General features: G+C 48.4%; 1 protein-coding gene and 2 long non-coding RNA genes across 3 annotated transcripts; 2 read left to right on the forward strand and 1 right to left on the reverse strand.

Moving 5' to 3' along the window:
• The first annotated feature begins 519 nt into the window (after positions 1-519).
• LOC122381619 lies at positions 520-2,942 on the forward strand. Its single transcript, XR_006256558.1, has 3 exons — positions 520-1,249; positions 1,455-1,574; positions 2,750-2,942. It is a non-coding gene; the product is annotated as an uncharacterized LOC122381619 (long non-coding RNA).
• A 6,096-nt stretch (positions 2,943-9,038) lies between these two features.
• Positions 9,039-15,317, reverse strand: LOC122381634 (protein PELPK1-like). The gene is made up of 3 exons (XM_043366032.1): positions 15,234-15,317; positions 12,820-13,592; positions 9,039-9,192 (listed from the first exon to the last, which is right to left on the reverse strand). Exons 1-3 carry the CDS (start codon positions 15,315-15,317, stop codon positions 9,039-9,041), a joined length of 1,011 nt encoding a protein of 336 aa, XP_043221967.1.
• A 549-nt stretch (positions 15,318-15,866) lies between these two features.
• On the forward strand, positions 15,867-18,519 carry LOC122381620. Its single transcript, XR_006256559.1, has 3 exons — positions 15,867-17,579; positions 17,785-17,904; positions 18,295-18,519. It is a non-coding gene; the product is annotated as an uncharacterized LOC122381620 (long non-coding RNA).
• Positions 18,520-18,833: the final 314 nt, after the last annotated feature.

An 18,833-nucleotide genomic window follows, 5' to 3' on the forward strand; every position in this document is an offset into this window, starting at 1 on the left:
AGTAATTACCGAGTTATTAAAATGGGAAAAAATTTGACACCTCTTATTGTTGTATTTTGCACGTGCACTGGGGTGACCCACATGCATCGAGAGTATCCTATTTTTTGGTAGAAGGGATGCTGCTACCCTACAAAAGTTACCGCAAGCCAATCGCCCAAGCGGCTGCTGAGATATGAGCCTCTCAAAATCACTACTTTTGCAAAACAGCTTGAACACCCTTGACTTCTCACGTGGCACGTGCCACGCCGGCCACTGAGATGGATCAAAAGTAGTCAATTACGGGGTAGAAGGGATGGGGCTACCCAACAAAAAAGACCGCAGGCCAATCGGTCCAGCGGTTGCTGAGATATAAGCCTCTCAAAAGCGTTACAGGCCGGGCCGGGCCGGGCCGGGCCGCTCATACTGAGATTTTTCCGTTATATTGAAAAGACTCACTTCGCTCGCTGCGCTCGCTCGCTCGTAATCAATGGTATAATCAATTGTACTCTTACTCGAGATCTGGCACCTGATAGGCTCGATGACATACTAGTAGAGGATACACTACTGCATTTTGTGCGCAGTTTCCGGTAAGCAGTCTAGCTGTCCCATCAGTGTTCCCATCCGGGCGTTATCAACCTGTCAGCTTTTGCTCAAAGGTGCTATGTTAATCAAGAGCTCAGTTGGCGTTATGTTCAGGGTTGTCCGCGTCCTTTCGGTGTTGCGGTGTAGGGTGTAGCAGAGTTTAAGGTTTTTTTTTATAATGCAGTTAATAGCAACAGCATCGTAGTTTGTACTCGATGTCGCTTCTCAGCCGCCACAGCCCGATCCTAGGTGATGCAGCTTTCCAGCTCACTACGTGTCTTGTCACGTCCTTTCAAGAAAACAAGCTGCGCAACCAGAATCCAGGTGAGTTGAATCCAGGTGAGTTAACATCCCGAGAGAAGAGGCTCTTCAACTACAAACTGTCTGGGAGTCATCGTGGAGCAGGCGTTCGGTAAGCTTAAAGGTAAGCTTCGGAGGCAACATTAGGTGGAGACCAAGTGTCCAAAAAGCCATTGATATCTCGTGCGCCGCGTGTATCCTGCAAAGCATGTGTGTCCTGGACGACAGGACAGGAGTTCGTGAAGGCAACCCAGGACACATTCCACCTGACCCTGGGAGTGCAGTACCACCGCGACCGATGGGGCGAGGCGGCGCCGGATCCTGCCGAACTGGAGGGCCCCCACCGCCAGTGCCGGTACCAGGCGTACCGGCACTTCGTGCTCTGGCAGTACGTGGCACTTCCTGCGCGCAAACTTTTCAATCTAAACATGCGTTATAGATTAAAAGTGTTGTCCTCATTTCTTGTTATTTCTGTTCTTACCTGGACGTGGGTGACAATGGTTTTGATTGAACGCTAGCTGGAAACTATTGTTTTTACGTTATATGAGCATGACATTTTTCGTGCCAACATCCCTGTTCATTGTATTTCACAGGTGAGGAGCCCTCGGTCGGGGGAACCGGCGCGCCCTGCCGGCCTGCGCCGTGACGGCCATCAGGACCAAGTACCCGAGTCCGTCGGGGGAGTTACACGGGCTTCAAGGACGTGCCACTACGTGAGTAAATAACCCATTTGGTTTAGGATAGTAAGCATATTGCCTGACCTCCCGTGACAAGATTACTTCTACCCGTAGTGCGTGCCTGCTGTATATTGTTCACATAAACACAGGACAACTTAAACTAATGATAATGCAGTTGCACATTTTCGGCCACGCGAGAGCGTCCGTCGCTGACTCTACCAGTCCTCCCCCGGCCGGGCCACGGCCAGTCGGCCACGTCGGCCCAGCGTCAGTTCATACTACACTACAGTGCCAAAAAACTTATATCATCCTTCCCGTTAGTGCTAAAAAAAGCGATGACGTGCGTGCATGCATACCGGGTGGCCCAAAAAAAATGTTCCGAACTTTGGAGGCCTATATCTCAAATTCGAGTGCAAATAACGAGCCAAAATTTTCATCAAGTTTGCGTCACTTCTTTGCGCAATAGTATGCCAAATTATAACACTGTACCATCATTTTCAAGCCAGCAATCTTATGTTGAATTAAGTAAGACGTTTTTGCTTTTTTTTGCCGTTGTTGAACGGTAGTAATGATTGGCTTAGACGTACCATGTTAGAAAAAAGTAGAAAAATAGAACACGTGAATGATACCAGCACGTGTGCTGTTATTTTAAATATTTTTGCCCCACTTATGTGCCAAATATTCAAATGCTAAGCCAAAATTGCATTAATGGATGTCATTCATTTCAACACAAGTCCTGTTTCGAAGAGAAGGAGCGGCACGGTGCATGGGCTACTGCTGATCGCCCTCCCTTCAAGAAGATCAAATAGTAAATCGACCGAATAAGGAAAAAAAGCTAGAGGGAATGTGTCACCCTGAGGCCTGAACCATCAATGAGGCTAGTTGCCAGTAGCAGTCATGGCTGCAGGCCGTGGTGCCGAGATGGAAGTGGCCCGTTCACTCACATTTTTAGTAAACATCTGAGCAAAAAAGTGATTTTTACATGGCATGCTAGAAACACGAACCGTTTGAAAAGTTATCGACCGAATAACATAAAAATCATACCATTTGCTGAAAATATATGCCGCATTGACTATTGGAAGTTTCAATGTTGTATCTTTAACACTTTCTGAGAAATATTGATTTAAAATTGGGAACGTTTTTTCTGGGCCACCCGGTATAAGTGTTCCTGTAATCTGTTGGGCTTACGTCGCCACGTTGTGTATTCGCAGAGACGCACCACGGTCGGCGCGGTGACAGACTGGCCGAGATCTACTTGGCCTTAACTCGGTGGAGAAGAGGCGGCGAACGTCAAGCTTCCGGTGTCAGTCACCATTAAAGTTAAAGTTAAAGTTAGTCGAGTGTGTTAGGTAATAACATTTAACGAGTGAAACATTGGAGCATTGAGGTGAAGATTGACCCCGTGTGTGTTTCTGTGCTAATAAAATACAGAGTGCAATGCATAGCACAAATTGACACTAAGTCTTCTTGACGCGTGTTCGGAGTGGAACAATCGAGTCTGGAGGGGATACAGTCGTGATTCACGGATTTCCCGATTTTCTATTAGAGTTAAAACCTTCGCATTCATAATATTTCACAAATTCAATCAACATTCATTCTTTCGCGGTCATAGGCCGACAACGAGCACTTGCTCGAGTGGGGCATCAAGAGCGCCACCTACTCGCCAACAGACACACAAACGGCGGCGCCAGCACCCGTTCGAGTTGCGCATTATCGATGCGCCACCTACACACAGAGATACACAAGCGGATATGCCAGCACCCGCTCGAAAAGCGCATCAAGAACACCACCTGCACACACAGAGATCCTGGACCTCAAGGCCGAGAACCTAGAGTCCACCTATGTGCACCTTTGCGTACAAAACATGTTATAAGGCCCAAGGTCAAGCAAATAAGTGTACTGGATGGTTATAGAGTTCGTCAGTGACGTGTATTCGCGAGCTTGTGCCTGGACTGTGACAAGACATTCACTTGTGAAAGCTGTGATGACGAAGCGCACCAATGGGAGCCTCTCAATCGCCGTTTTGTCTGGACAAACGGATACACGGTGCCGCTCAAACTCCAACTCAAGAGTTCGCTCGGCCAGCGCCTGTGTCCGCGTCCGAGTTCCCGCTGCCAAGCCACTGCCTCAGCCCAAAGCACCAGCAGCTGATCGACAGAGCATGACGCGGCTGCTGTGCTTCTTGTGCAGATGTACATTTGTGCTTATTTAATCCGGAGGTACAAAGTTGAACGAGCTTGTCATTGAGTCTCTTGTACTACTATGTCAGTGTTCGGGAGAAAGCATTAAGTACCTAAACGCTCCATGATTAGCAACTAGCACCCCAACATACGGTGAACGTTTGGCGAGGGGCTTTATGCTGCTTAGAGAAATAGCGTAGAATGTAGAATAGAAATAGCAACAGAAGTAGCATTCTCGAATTGCACTTTCGAGTATAGTAAGCCTTAACAACTTTATGGCTGAAGAAGACAATCTGAATCGTTACTGAGACCCTTTATCGTTAGTGTCTCAGTGGAACCTAGTCAAACGGTCGCGGCAATGTCTCTGCCTCGGATGGGTGTCATTCAGGACGTGAGCCGTCAATGTGTTTGCTTCATTTCGTTGCGTAGTTACTCTTAGTTGCATAGTTACGTTGCGTAATGTTCATGCATATGCATCATTGTGTGGACTATCATTGTGTGGGAGAGAGATAGCAATCATGAAAAAGTTTGCCGAGAGCACATCAACTGTGACTCACCCGATCCGGAAAAACTTCACGCATCAGTGGTGGCTTTCACACGCCAGTTCCGGAAATCTTTCGCGTCCGATGAAGTGCCCAACTACGTCCATCTGCAGTGCCACACGCCGCTGCTTGTGCGACACTTCGGGTCGCTGCGAGCGTTTCAGCAGCAAAGAGTTGAGGCTCACAACCATACGCTCAACGTAAAGGCGCGGTCTGTAACGAGACCGGGATCCACCCAGATGACCCAGGCAGTGCAGGCTGTGAACCGGTCCCTGTACTATGCACCCTGAGTGGGCGTGCATCCACCGTGCGGCGTGTTGTGCACCGTGCAACTGAACGTGTAATGTAGATGGTTTGTGTCATTTGTTTTCCTCTCATGTGCGGTTGTGCTGTGTATCGTAAAAGTACTATTGCGTTGGGTCGCACTCGGTAGGCCATCTGTAAAAGCACGTTGATGCATTCGATCTCAAGTACCTACGTATTATATATATATATATATATATATATATATATATATATATATATATATATATATATATATATATATATATATATATATATATATATATATATATATATATATATATATATATATATATATATATATATATGTTACAGGCAAAGTGAAAACTCGAGCATTTTGCAAAATGCCTAGGCAGTTTGCAAACTGCCTGACCCGCCAGTCATTTTGCAAAATGCCTGACCCGCCAGGCATTTTGCAAAATGCCTGAATTTCCATATATTCCACCGTTTTTGTTGACTTCAGGCGTTGACCATATACGTTCCACTAAGCCTGAGCCCAAATACAGGGGTGTCACGAATACAGGTTGTCACAAAATTGTTGCGGGATATTGTACTTGTGTCCCGAAATTGATTGCTCGTAGTTGCGTCAGTGTTCTCCAGCAGCTCGCTGACAAGTTATCAGCGGCCACGTGGTCTGTCCCTGCGGCACATGGTGAAGCTCAAAGAGGCCTATGTAGCCCATCATGCCCCAAACGAGAATCACCAGTGGATGCTTCACTGTCTCGACGGTGCAGCGCCTCTGCTGCTGTTGGCCCAGAACTGGTTGTCAGGATGGTTAGTAACTTAGAAAAGCTCTAATATCGCCTCATCACTGAAAAAGTCTGAATCTCTAGTCCTGAATGGTCCAGATTTGGTTGGTCTTGGCGAAATCCAGCTGCATCACTTTTGGATGACGGTATAAATTCAGGGTTGCAGCCTGAGGTTTAGCAGCCTCAGCTTTATGGTAAGGTCTTCAGATACCGGGGGATGGCCGATTTAGATGTCGAGCGCCCTGGTCCAGATGCCCTGGTGCCGAACCCGTTAAAATTACGCCCATTCAGCACTTGGAGGGACATGGGAGGGACAACATAACAGACCGTGCCAACCGCGCATCAATTTCGTGATATCTGTAAACTACGTCTTGGGTCAATTCCGTCGAGATGGAACTACCGCTGAATGGACTTGAGCCACCGTCTCCGCAAGGCCGTATATAGGCGAAGGCGTATCCGTACCTTTCGTATAGGTATACGGAGTTGATAGTTGTACCCGTGTGTATAAAAGCTGTCTTTTCCAGTCGGAAGTTTTTTTACCCCCAAGGTACCAGTTGGGTATTTGTCGAATGATGCCGAAACAAGCACCAGTAGTTTTAGAATTGATAGCTCTATCAGTATAGCTTGAAGGTGGCGTACCCACTGATATAATGTAAGACGAGGAAGCCAGCAAAGTCCCAAATCATAGAATTTCACCACCAACCCAATGTTAACCCGGCAGTTGCTGGGGTATTTCGCCACCCACCGTTTGCTGGGGGGGGGGGGGCGTTAAACGCCCCCAGCCGATAACTCGAGAACCAATAGGCGCAGCGAAACGCACGAGGCGGCAAACGAAAGAGCGCGACGAGACGCTTCAGATGAGTACTTTAAAGTTGAATTTTGAGGTCACAGGTCGGGTCAAGGTCAGGTCAAACACCTGAAATCGGGCTTTCAGTAGCATGGACTTCAGGACTTCGCAATGGGCGCCTCTCGCCATAAACTCTGTCAAAACGGTGCACAATCCATCTTATAAGGCCTACAAGAGTGTCAGCTCCATGTAGGGGTCAGTCAAGCATAGGTCAGGGTCAAGGTCAGGTCAACCGGGTAGGCACATATCCCCGAAAATCAAAACTGATATTCGCAGCCTGTGACACATGTTTTATAGGTAATTTGGGGCGTAGAACACGATGGTGACATTCATTTTATCATATGTGTACGTGTTTGGCTCAAAAAGTTCAATTTAATAAATTCATGTATCATGGTCGTGAAGTAGTCACGAAAAATTGCCCAGATTCAGTTCAAGATTATGGAAAATGCGGAATGATAATCAATAATCGAAGATAGCCATTTGATTAACCATGGTATTGGCAGTCTAATGGCGTTTACGGCATGTCTGTATGTCTATTCTGTGATTTTATATGATTTTTTGAACATATGCCGTTTTTGGTCGAAAACTCAGAAATCATGACGTCACTAAAACCTCGATATCTCAAAAATTTTCCGACCGATTTTTTTGAAACTTTGTCACAATAAACTTCAATCAATTCCCTACAGGTACCCAAAATTTGGCGCGCCTGCGGCGCGCCGTTTTTATGCTATGGCCCGGCGAAAAAAGTGGGGGCGTTTAACGCCCCCCCCCCCCCCCCAGCAACTCGCGGGTTAGAGACCCGACTTTGGGTGCTTCTACCCCCAGGTACCACCTCAGTTTTTAAGAAATGCACGATTAGCCGACTGATATTGATAGAACTTGAAACAAGGAACGTTTTGAGGCTGAAGGTGGCGGTACACATTGCGCCAGTTTTATTTGGGTTCAAGTAAACTTCCATTTTGTACGTTTTTTTCAAGGGAAAAAGGGTAACGCCAGAACATACCAAAAAGGTCCGTGGCCACGCTGACAACACTACGAGGCGAGGGATCTTAAAGAGAAGCTGGAAAGTCCCCTAGCTCGTTTCATAATCGACCGCGAGTCCCTCAGCCGATACGTTGGGGAGCTTCGCACTCTGGCAAGCTCTCTAGAGCAGGACGATGTCACCGTTCATCAACTTCGTGAAGCAGTTTCTCATCAGATATGAGGAGCTCACCAACATATCAGTCTCTGTAGAGGATTGTGTAACCGGGCAGGTCACATGAGGAGCAACTAACAGAGGAGCCAGATCTATCAAAAAGTATGTCTGTGATCTGTTCATGCACCTATTGCGCACAAAAGAGGAGCTCGACATCTCGAGGGCTGGGGTGACAGGTTGGATGCCCGCAGGAGTGATCTTCGTTTAACAAAGGAATGGCAAAGGACCTTTTTTATGTGGCTTAAGTCGATATGCAAGTTCCATTTACATGTTTTCCCACAGTTCAGCCTAAACTTGCGGCCTGACGTAAGAACGTATCCGGTCCCAGCCGAACGAGTCAAGATTTGTGAAGGCTCTGGTGATCGCCATTTGGGGAACGGATGGACTGGCCTCTCACTCTGTGAAGGGCGGGAGGTCCAATCGCTTCCAAATGGCGGCCAAACCTCCACTGACGCCCAGGAAGCTCTGAGTGCCCAATAAATTATTGGGGTTGTCGGTGGCAAATATAAACGCACGGCTGACTACAACATCATATTCCGTTTCTGATGGTAGGCTGTCACGTGACATATTTTCAGTCATATAATTCGTTCCTTTTTACAGCCATTCTTAATTATATGGTGACACAACCTAGAGCTAGGTGGACAGTGGACAGCTAGATAGTGGACAGCTCTGTCCACTATCCAGTCTACTGACTGTTCATACAGACGGGCTTTGTCTCCCTACTCATTAGCTATTCTGATTGCTTATTTCTGCAGGAAAACGGTAGTTTAGGAAACGGTAGTTCCAACCAGCCCTCTCATGCGCTGTGAAATGTTTAAGGGTGACCGGTAGGGGGACATGTTTTACATGTTTAACATTTTCGTATTTATTTTTCAATTCATGTACTACTGTGCTTCCATTGCTCCTGACCTACCCTCCACAAACCATTGTCTGTTTGTTGGCTCCTTATGACGCATCGATTACAACGGAAATTTTGCGACCAAGTTCTCCCCACCACTAAGGCTGTTATTTTTTTTCCAGATGAGCTCACTCGCTTTGCTCTAAAAATGAGTGAAAAGGACGAGGCTACTGATCTGGCGGTACAGAAAATCCCAAAATTCGTCGACGAAAAAAAACAAGCCATCGTCCGAAAGCAGATGAGGGATCACTCGTCATGAGTAACAACAGTGCCAGCGCCAACAGTGCAACAGCGCTTGGTGATGGTGATTTCTGGTTCCCCTGGAGGTGGGGAACGCCAAGCGCCACCTGGGGCCAGCTCCGACCGACACACATCTGGCGAAGCGCCTGAAGGAGAGCCTCCTCCAGCACGTAACGGGCCCGGAGTACGGCGGCAAGGTCGGGCTGGACCTGTACCTGGCTCTAGCGCTCAATCCGCGCTACAGACGCCTCCAACAAGTCACCATCGACGACACGATGCGAAGAGAAGTGGAGAAGGCCATGAAGCAAAAAGTCGAGGCAGCCTTTCATAGCAGCCTTTCACGACGAACAAGATCGCGCTCACTCGATGGAAGGATAACGCCGTGGTCACCATCGCCTCCAGCCTCGCCGCCGAGCATCCTCTGCGGAAGGCGTCACGCTGGTCAGCAAAGGAGAGGAAGAAGGTGGCAGTTGACCAGTCATTTGTTGTCCAGCTGTACAACCGCAGCATGAGCGGCACGGGCCGCGTCGACCAGGGCATCGGGCTCTACTGCATCCGCATGTGCCGGAAGAAGTGGTGGTGGCCGATATTCACCTGGATGCCAGACGCGAACGTCTTCAATGCATGGGTGTTGCACCGGCTAGATGAGCACGGCGGAATGTCTCTGCTGGACTTCCGACGCAAGGTGGCCCGAACTCTGCTTGCGGCACCGAGTCACTCGAGCTCAGAGAGCGGGTAAACCGCGCCTGTGCGCAGTTGCCAATGACCCAGCCCAGAAGTGGCGGAGCAAAGCCGAAAGTGCGCACTGCCGACTTGCAAGTCGCGTCCGTCCAGTGCGTGTACAAAAATTGTCCAGTGCTCGTACAAAATTATGCCCCAGGTCATTGTTCAAACTAATAAGTTATAAGCCACTCATCAGATTCCTCTCCAACCAATATCCCAATTCTGTATACAATGCAGCCAGCCGTTTTTGAGATATAAAAAAATACAAGGCACGTGCTAGCACCCAAACCACAAAAGCATTGCTTTGCCAAGCGGAGTGGGTGCCCAACGACACACAGTTTCATCAAAATGTGTTCAGTCATCAAATAGGAGTTATTGTACACAGAACAGCTTTGGCACCGATGATTTAGTACGTGACTGGTGGAGCGTGCCGAGATGACTACCCAAATGTTTCGACAATGCGTAATTTCGAGAAAGAATGGATAAGCTACACAGCAGACAAAACTGTTTGTTAAACAGGATGAATGGCTGCAAAGATATAGGCCTCTGCAGAACCACGGAATATATGTCTACGACATACATATTCCGTGGTTCCCACATACCTACGACATCTACGACTGTCGTAGACTACATATTTCGTGGCCAGAACGTTTGATACCGAGCCGGACAGTCACTGTTAATACTCATTTTACTCAATATTTTTCTATATTATGTATATTTCAATATTTTTCGATAATCAATCTCATTGCTTTCTCGCTCGTAAATATTTGTATTTCATGGACAATGATTGATCGCTTCATTTGTGTATGTGTGTGCATATAAGAGTGTGTGCATATCAGTGTCGAATTCGCTCATCGCTTTATCCCTAGACAAGAAGCATGACTTCGTTACGGTAAACGGGCCATGTAGTAGCGGACATTGGGGCACCGAAGAAGAAAACACCATGTTCTTGGGCGTTAATAAACCCTTGGTGTGTCTACGTAAATGGCGCGCATGATACATCTCTTGCGCATTATTGTTTTCGCGCTAAAACTATGGCCTGTAGTACGCGAATTTTTATATAGGTAGATCAAAAGTCATTTTGGCTGTTATATTTTTGAGTTTCAATGTTTGTTTTTTTTTGTTCAATCTTAAACATAAAAGGTTTCAATAAAAAATAAATATTTTAGATAGCTCATTTTTACAGGAAAAATGAACTCAATATTCTAAAAAGAACTTTGCGTACTTTCACAGTAGTTCGTTGAGTGTGGCGACAAGATAGAACTGTCTGAGTCGTTTCTTGATTTCAAATTACCTACTTGTGCTGGTTTTGTTTTAATTTACCTTGGTACTAAGTGAGGACATGGATTGAAGCTCAACGGTACGTATATTTCCCACTGTTTGAAGCGTTCATTGACATTATTTCGAATATAGAGCATACCAAATATTATTATCTCTAAACTATGAGAGGAGTGTTACATTTTTTTTTTTTTGCTTTAGTTACGTCTGATGGACGAAGTACCTAGTCTTTTTTGTTGTATTATATTAAGCTGCTGAGAAAATTTGGGTAGGTACAGCAAAAAAGTTTGCTTCCATGCTGTCTCCCCTCTCAAACATGATTGGATTCACATGATCATGACTATCAGTGATACTGTGATACTGGAGAGGACGTTGTGGTCGGGTGGTGGGTTCTTGTTGCTTCGCAACAAGCTCTGATTAGCGGGCACTGGGCCCACAGCCACCCATTCAAGCATTCGTACTAAATTTCTTAATAAAAAAAAAGATTACACGGGCTACATAATCACACAGAATCAAACATCTGTTTTTCATTTACTTTCAACCATTTTCTTCTTTAAATAGATGCCTAATTGATGTGTCAGGTAAAATGATGTCAGTTTCTTGGTGTATTTGTGTGTTTGAGGGGACACCAAACATATTGTTATCCAGAATCATGTTAACCCGTTAAACAACTCTGTTATTGTTTTGAACAATTCATTAGGAACCTGTGTTTAAATGAGGATCTATAAGTATATGTCTATGTGGGTGTTGTGTTCCACTGGCTCTGCCTTGAGAAACCAATATATACCTATATATTGTGTCAATTATTGGATGTCTTTCCTCGGTTTGCTCAATCAAACAGCATTCATGCATCCAATAATTGCTCTGCACAGTACACATATCCCAGAGGTATGGTCAATTCAATAGAAATAGCAGTTCCAGAGACAATTGGATACTCATGAAGGGGGCGCTTTCAATTTTTATGAGGTTTAATGTGCACATTCGTTTTCTTTTCAGATGAATGGGATACCTCCTGCTAAAAAAATGATAACATGAGGTAAAATGATGTCAGTTTCTTGGTGTATTTGTGTGTTTGAGGGGACACCAAACATATTGTTATCCAGAATCATGTTAACCCGTTAAACAACTCTGTTATTGTTTTGAACAATTCATTAGGAACCTGTGTTTAAATGAGGATCTATAGGTATATGTCTATGTGGGTGTTCCACTGGCTCTGCCTTGAGAAACCAATATATACCTATATATTGTGTCAATTATTGGATGTCTTTCCTCAGTTTGCTCAATCAAACAGCATTCATGCATCCAATAATTGCTCTGCACAGTACACAGCAGTGCTGTGGTATGGTATGGTCAATTCAATAGAAATAGCAGTTCCAGAGACAATTGGATACTCATGAAGGGGGCGCTTTCAATTTTTATGAGGTTTAATGTGCACATTTGTTTTCTTTTCAGATGAATGGGATACCTCCTGCTCGGTTTTATGGACGCTACAAGTCACACAAGTGCCCAAATCAGAGCCTCATATTAATTGCAGACCAGCTACAGACTAGTATTTTCAAATCGCTTCGTTTTCCTGTTAGAGAAAAAGCCACCAAGACCATCAGACTCCAAATTCGCAAGAAGGACGCACCATTTCTCAACAACAAGTCTCTTGAGGATATATTGAAAACATACTGCACAAGCTATGATGACAGCTGGAACATCCGCTTCATTTCCGAGGAGGGTGATGCCAACATGGTTGTGTCAAGTCGTGTCACCATCAGAAAGCTGCGCTCCGACAAACATTATGTTCAAAGTGGTGGCGAGTTCGTGGAAGTGCGCCGTCATCACGGAATGGAGCTGGTGGTGAAGGTGGTGAGGGCGAGGCGTGTGGGTGAGCGTGCCACCATGTAGTGTACCACCATCAGGACAAAGAGAACGGTGAAAATGTAATCACTTATCTTTAGTATAGGTCTGCTTTTTCTTGTTCAGGATATTGTTGAGCTGGTGTGTGGTGTTGTATGCCCAGTAGGAATGTACTCGTATATTTAGCACAGAAAAACGTTTTGAGTGTGAATAAGGAATGGTTAGTTAACGTATGCAAAACAACTGGATTTGTCTGTGACCTGACTGTAATATCTCTCTGTAAATACTGTGCTGAACATTTCTGTGTCAACCCAATTATTACCGGCAGGGAAAGAGAACTTCTCAGGGTAAAATTAACACATCTGCAGAAAGCGTACAGGGCATCCAGTCGTGGTGGTAGGTGTAGAACTAATTTTCTCAAGTCTGTATCTAAATCACGTGTAAATATCAATGTATCTGGCATTGAAGGCGATGCCAGCGCCATAGCACAGCTTGTGCCAGCTCCAGCCGACGTCTCAGCGCGCCCCGCCACAGCTTCAGCCGGTGGATCGGCGCTCCCCGCTGCAGCTCCGGTCGGCGGATCGGCGCGCCCCGCCACAGCTCCAGCCGGCGGATCGGCGCGCCCCGCCACAGCTCCGGTCGGCGCAGCTCCGGCCGGCGGATCGGCGCGCCCCGCCACAGCTTCAGCCGGCGGATCGGCGCGCCCCGCCACAGCTCCGGTCGGCGCAGCTCCGGCCGGCGGATCGGCGCGCCCCGCCACAGCTCCAGCCGGCGGATCGGCGCGCCCCGCCACAGCTCCAGCCGGTGGATCGGCGCGCCCCGCCACAGCTCCGGTCGGCGCAGCTCCGGCCGGCGGATCGGCGCGCCCCGCCACAGCTCCAGCCGGCGGATCGGCGCGCCCCGCCACAGCTCCAGCCGGCGGATCGGCGTGCCCCGCCACAGCTCCGGTCGGCGCAACTCCGGCCGGCGGATCGGCGCGCCCCGCCACAGCTCCAGCCGGCGGATCGGCGCGCCCCGCCACAGCTCCGGCCGGCGGATCGGCGCGCCCCGCCACAGCTCCAGCCGGCGGATCGGCGCGCCCCGCCACAGCTCCAGCCGGCGGATCGGCGCGCCCCGCCACAGCTCCGGTCGGCGCAGCTCCGGCCGGCGGATCAGCGCGCCCCGCCACAGCTCCGGTCGGCGCAGCTCCGGCCGGCGGATCGGCGCGCCCCGCCACAGCTCCAGCCGGCGGATCGGCGCGCCCCGCCGCAGCTCCTAACATAATGCAGCCAACCTTCACGAGGCTCGCTGGATACGAATCGTGACGTCACGACCAATCAACGCTCGTTATTTAGTCACGCGATAATAATTGACATTTAAACCGATTTTAAGGCATTTAAACTTCATGAATCAAGATGATTTTTTCACCGTTGGAGTTTTCAGATCAAATAGCACCTAGTAGGGGAGAGTGGGGCAATGGCGGACGGTGGGTAATGCCGGCCACCCATCTCTAGTGAGTACTTTGTCCATCACTAATCAACTGATGTTGTTTACATTTCAGTTGAGCGCCATTCTAGCACGTGGTGCAAGTTTGTCACGGTAGCTCCATTATTTTCATTTTTAAAGCGTTAAATGTGTTTTTCGTATCTGATTTTTAATTTTTGTTGCATCTATTTGCTGATTGTGAAATGTGTTAACGCATTTTCAAAAGTGCTGCTTTGCAATGACCTTCAATTAAGCCTTTCTTAGGCGACTGCTGGATGTGAGGCGTTTGCAGCGCAATGCCTTTGACTGCTGCCTGCTTTCTTAAAATAAAACTTACCTCGGGGTAATACCGGACACGTGTCCGGAATAACTCCACGCGGTTTTGTTTCCGACTTCTGTCGCCAAAGCTCAACGTTTCGGGTTGCTGTGTTTATGGCTGTGTTAGTTTGCTTGCTGTGTTTACGGTTGTGTTAGTTTGCTGCTCTGTTGGCGCCGCGCTGTTGTGTTGCAGCGAGTGCAGTGTTGTGTTGCAGTGCAGTGTATTGTTAACTGCTGAATACAGTTGTTGTTTCTTAATTCTCACTTAAATTTCCATCGAAAGAACGGTTTAAGGATGAATACCAGTGACGATATCTCGACTTTTGTGCTATTGCACTTAGTGGCCGGCATTACCCCTCGCTTTTTTGCACCTCCATTTTTCACCACATTTTCGCGTAGGCTCTGAGTCTGTCATCAGTGATCTGAGATACTAAAACTGGGTGCTATCTGAAAGCCTATTCCTTTGGCTATAACCACAGTCAAAATCACCATAAAATAGCTTCAAATAGCTAAGCTATTGAGCAAAATGCTTATGGTGTCGCCATTGCCCCACTCTCCCCTACGTGCGAAAAAGTGGCATTTTTGCATAGCGCAACACGTCTATTGCCGAGTGTAGCCGAGCACTGCAAAACGTGCAGCTCCTTCTGTGGGAGCGCCAGGAAGCGTACCAAAAGCTAGTGGAGGCACAATCAGCTCAGAAGAGGTTCTGACTGTGGCCTAAAAATTACCAATGTCTTATTATCAATGGTATAATCAATGGTACTCTTACTCCAGACCTGGCACCTGATAAGCTCGATGACATACTAGTAGAGGAAACACTACTGCATTTTGTGCGCAGTTTCCGGTAAGCAGTCTAGCTGTCCCATCAGTGTTCCCATCCGGGCGTTATCAACCTATCAGCTTTTGCTCAAAGGTGCTATGTTAATCAAGAGCTCAGTTGGCGTTATGTTCAGGGTGGTCCGCGTCCTTTCGGTGTTGCGGTGTAGGGTGTAGCAGAGTTTAAGGTTTTTTATTATGCAGTTAATAGCAACAGCATCGTAGTTTGTACTCGATGTCGCTTCTCAGCCGCCACAGCCGGCAGCCCTATCCTAGGTTGTTCGAGAGAAAACGTACCGTGCCGCACAGCGACGGCAGCGCGCGGCGGGCACGGCCGAGCCCCACCGTCCACGTGGTCCTCTTCAGGGCCTGAGGGGTCATCTGGAGCACATATGTGTGCTGACCGGCCCCAACGCGCCGGGCCGGCCGCCGCCGGCCGGCTCGGCAGTTCGCGGCGATACGACGACGACGGCGCGGCTCCGCCGGCGCAACGGCGCCGGCGTCGTACGATTCGATTGAGGTGCAGTGTGTGACGAGTAATCCAGAAATAGACATTCATCAAAGAACTCTTTTGGTCCTCCGGTTAATGAACGATACGATCAGCTACGCAATTCTTAGTGAACTGGACGATTGCACGAACACTTTGGTCTGCCGTGCTGGGTCAGAGTGAACAACCACGAATCACACGAACATAGGTGATGCAGCTTTCCAGCTCACTACGTATCTTGTCACGTCCTTCCAAGAAAACAAGCTGCGCAACCAGAATCCAAGTCAGTCAACACTCCGAGAGAAGAGCCTCTTCAACTACAAACTTTCTGGAAGTCGTCGTGGAGCAGGCGTTCGGTAGGCAAGCTTCGGAGGCAGCATTAAGGTGGAGACCAAGTGTCCAAAAAGCCATTGATATCTCGTGCGCCGCGTGTGTCCTGCAAAACATGTGTGTACTGGACGACGACGAGTGGGATGTGGAGCGTGTTGAGGTCGAGCTGGGACATCCTGAGGAGGAGGAGGAATGAGGATTCCAATGATGTGCGCGTGGCCGCTGATGCAGTCCTAGCAAAGAGACCTAGTGGACTGCTGGAAGCAAGCAAAGGCCACAGAAAAGGACAGGGTGTCGTCCCGCCTCCTCGAGTACCTCAGTACTCTTATTAGACATCTGGCACCTGATAAGCTCGATGACATCGAGGATAAAGTACAGCGTGTTGTGCGAAGCTTCCGGTAAGCAGTCTAGCTGTCCGATCAGTTTCCCATATGGACGTTATCAACCTGTCAGCTTTTGCTCAAAGGTGCTATGTTAATCAAGAGCTCAGTTGGCGTTATGTTCAGGGTTGTCCGCGTCCTTTCGGTGTTGCGGTGTCGGGTGTAGCAGAGTTTAACGTTTTTATAATGCAGTTAATAGCTATAGCTTCGTAGTTTGTACTTGATGTCGCTTCTCAGCCGCCACAGCCCGATCCTAGGTGATGCAGCTTTCCAGCTCACTACCTGTCTCGTCACGTCCTTTCAAGAAAACAAGCTGCGCAACCAGAATCCAGGTGAGTTGAATCCAGGTGAGTTAACATCCCGAGAGAAGAGCCTCTTCAACTACAAACTTTCTGGAAGTCGTCGTGGAGCAGGCGTTCGGTAGGCAAGCTTCGGAGGCAGCATTAAGGTGGAGACCAAGTGTCCAAAAAGCCATTGATATCTCGTGCGCCGCGTGTGTCCTGCAAAACATGTGTGTACTGGACGACGACGAGTGGGATGTGGAGCGTGTTGAGGTCGAGCTGGGACATCCTGAGGAGGAGGATTCCAATGATGTGCGCGTGGCCGCTGATGCAGTCCTGGCAAAGAAACCTAGTGGACTGCTGGAAGCAAGCAAAGGCCACCGAAAAGGACAGGGTGTCCCGCTTCCTCGAGTACCTCAGTACTCTTATTAGACATCTGGCACCTGATAAGCTCGATGACATCGGGACAAAGTACAGCGTGTTGTGCGAAGCTTCCGGTAAGCAGTCTAGCTGTCCGATCAGTTTCCCATATGGACGTTATCAACCTGTCAGCTTTTGCTCAAAGGTGCTATGTTAATCAAGAGCTCAGTTGGCGTTATGTTCAGGGTTGTCCGCGTCCTTTCGGTGTTGCGGTGTCGGGTGTAGCAGAGTTTAACGTTTTTATAATGCAGTTAATAGCTATAGCTTCGTAGTTTGTACTTGATGTCGCTTCTCAGCCGCCACAGGCCGATCCTAGGTGATGCAGCTTTCCAGCTCACTACGTGTCTTGTCACGTCCTTTCAAGAAAACAAGCTGAGCAACCAGAATCCAGGTGAGTTGAATCCAGGTGAGTTAACATCCCGAGAGAAGAGGCTCTTCAACTACAAACTGTCTGGGAGTCGTCGTGGAGCAGGGCTTAAAGGCAAGCTTCGGAGGCAACATTAGGTGGAGACCAAGTGTCCAAAAAGCCATTGATATCTCGTGCACCGCGTGTATCCTGCAAAGCATGTGTGTACTGGACGACAGGACAGGAGTTCGTGAAGGCAACCCAGGACACATTCCACCTGACCCTGGGAGTGCAGTACCGCCGCGACCGATGGGGCGAGGCGGCGCCGGATCCTGCCGACCTGGAGGGCCCCCACCGCCAGTGCCGGTACCAAGCGTACCGGCACTTCGTGCTCTGGCAGTACGTGGCACTTCCTGCGCGCAAACTTTTCAATCTAAACATGCGTTATAGATTAAAAGCGTTGTCCTCATTTCTTGTTATTTCTGTTCTTACCTGGACGTGGGTGACAATGGTTTTGATTGAACGCTAGCTGGAAACTATTGTTTTTACGTTATATGAGCATGACATTTTTCGTGCTAACATCCCTGTTCATTGTATTTCACAGGTGAGGAGCCCTCGGTCGGGGGAACCGGCGCGCCCTGCCGGCCTGCGCCGTGACGGCCATCAGGACCAAGTACCCGAGTCCGTCGGGGGAGTTACACGGGCTTCAAGGACGTGCCACTATGTGAGTAAATAACCCATTTGGTTTAGGATAGTAAGCATATTGCCTGACCTCCCGTGACAAGATTACTTCTACCCGTAGTGCGTGCCTGCTGTATATTGTTCACATAAACACAGGACAACTTAAACTAATGATAATGCAGTTGCACATTTTCGGCCACGCGAGAGCGTCCGTCGCTGACTCTACCAGTCCTCCCCCGGCCGGGCCACGGCCAGCCGGCCACCGCCGGCTGCCGGCCGCGTCGGCCCAGCGTCAGTTCATACTACACTACAGTGCCAAAAAAACTTAAATCATCCTTCCCGTTAGTGCTAAAAAAATGCGATGACGTGCGTGCATGCATATAAGTGTTCCTGTAATCCGTTGGGCTTACGTCGCCACGTTGTGTATTCGCAGAGACGCACCACGGTCGGCGCGGTGACAGACTGGCCGAGATCTACTTGGCCTTAACTCGGTGGAGAAGAGGCGGCGAACGTCAAGCTTCCGGTGTCAGTCACCATATGTGGTAAAGTTAAAGTTAAAGTTAGTCGAGTGTGTTAGGTAATAACATTTAACGAGTGAAACATTGGAGCATTGAGGTGAAGATTGACCCCGTGTGTGTTTCTGTGCTAGTAAAATACAGAGTGCAATGCATAGCACAAAGTATAAGTCTTCTTGACGCGTGTTCGGAGTGGAACAATCGAGTCTGGAGGGGATACAGTCGTGATTCACGGATTTCCCGATTTTCTATTAGAGTTAAAACCTTCGCATTCATAATATTTCACAAATTCAATCAACATTCATTCTTTCGCGGTCATAGGCCGACAACGAGCACTTGCTCGAGTGGGGCATCAAGAGCGCCACCTACTCGCCAACAGACACACAAACGGCGGCGCCAGCACCCGTTCGAGTTGCGCATTATTGATGCGCCACCTACACACAGAGATACACAAGCG

The sequence above is a fragment of the Amphibalanus amphitrite genome, unplaced genomic scaffold (assembly GCF_019059575.1).
Source record: "Amphibalanus amphitrite isolate SeventyFive unplaced genomic scaffold, NRLGWU_Aamphi_draft 000123F_arrow, whole genome shotgun sequence".
In the NCBI taxonomy this organism is placed as follows: domain Eukaryota; kingdom Metazoa; phylum Arthropoda; class Thecostraca; order Balanomorpha; family Balanidae; genus Amphibalanus; species Amphibalanus amphitrite.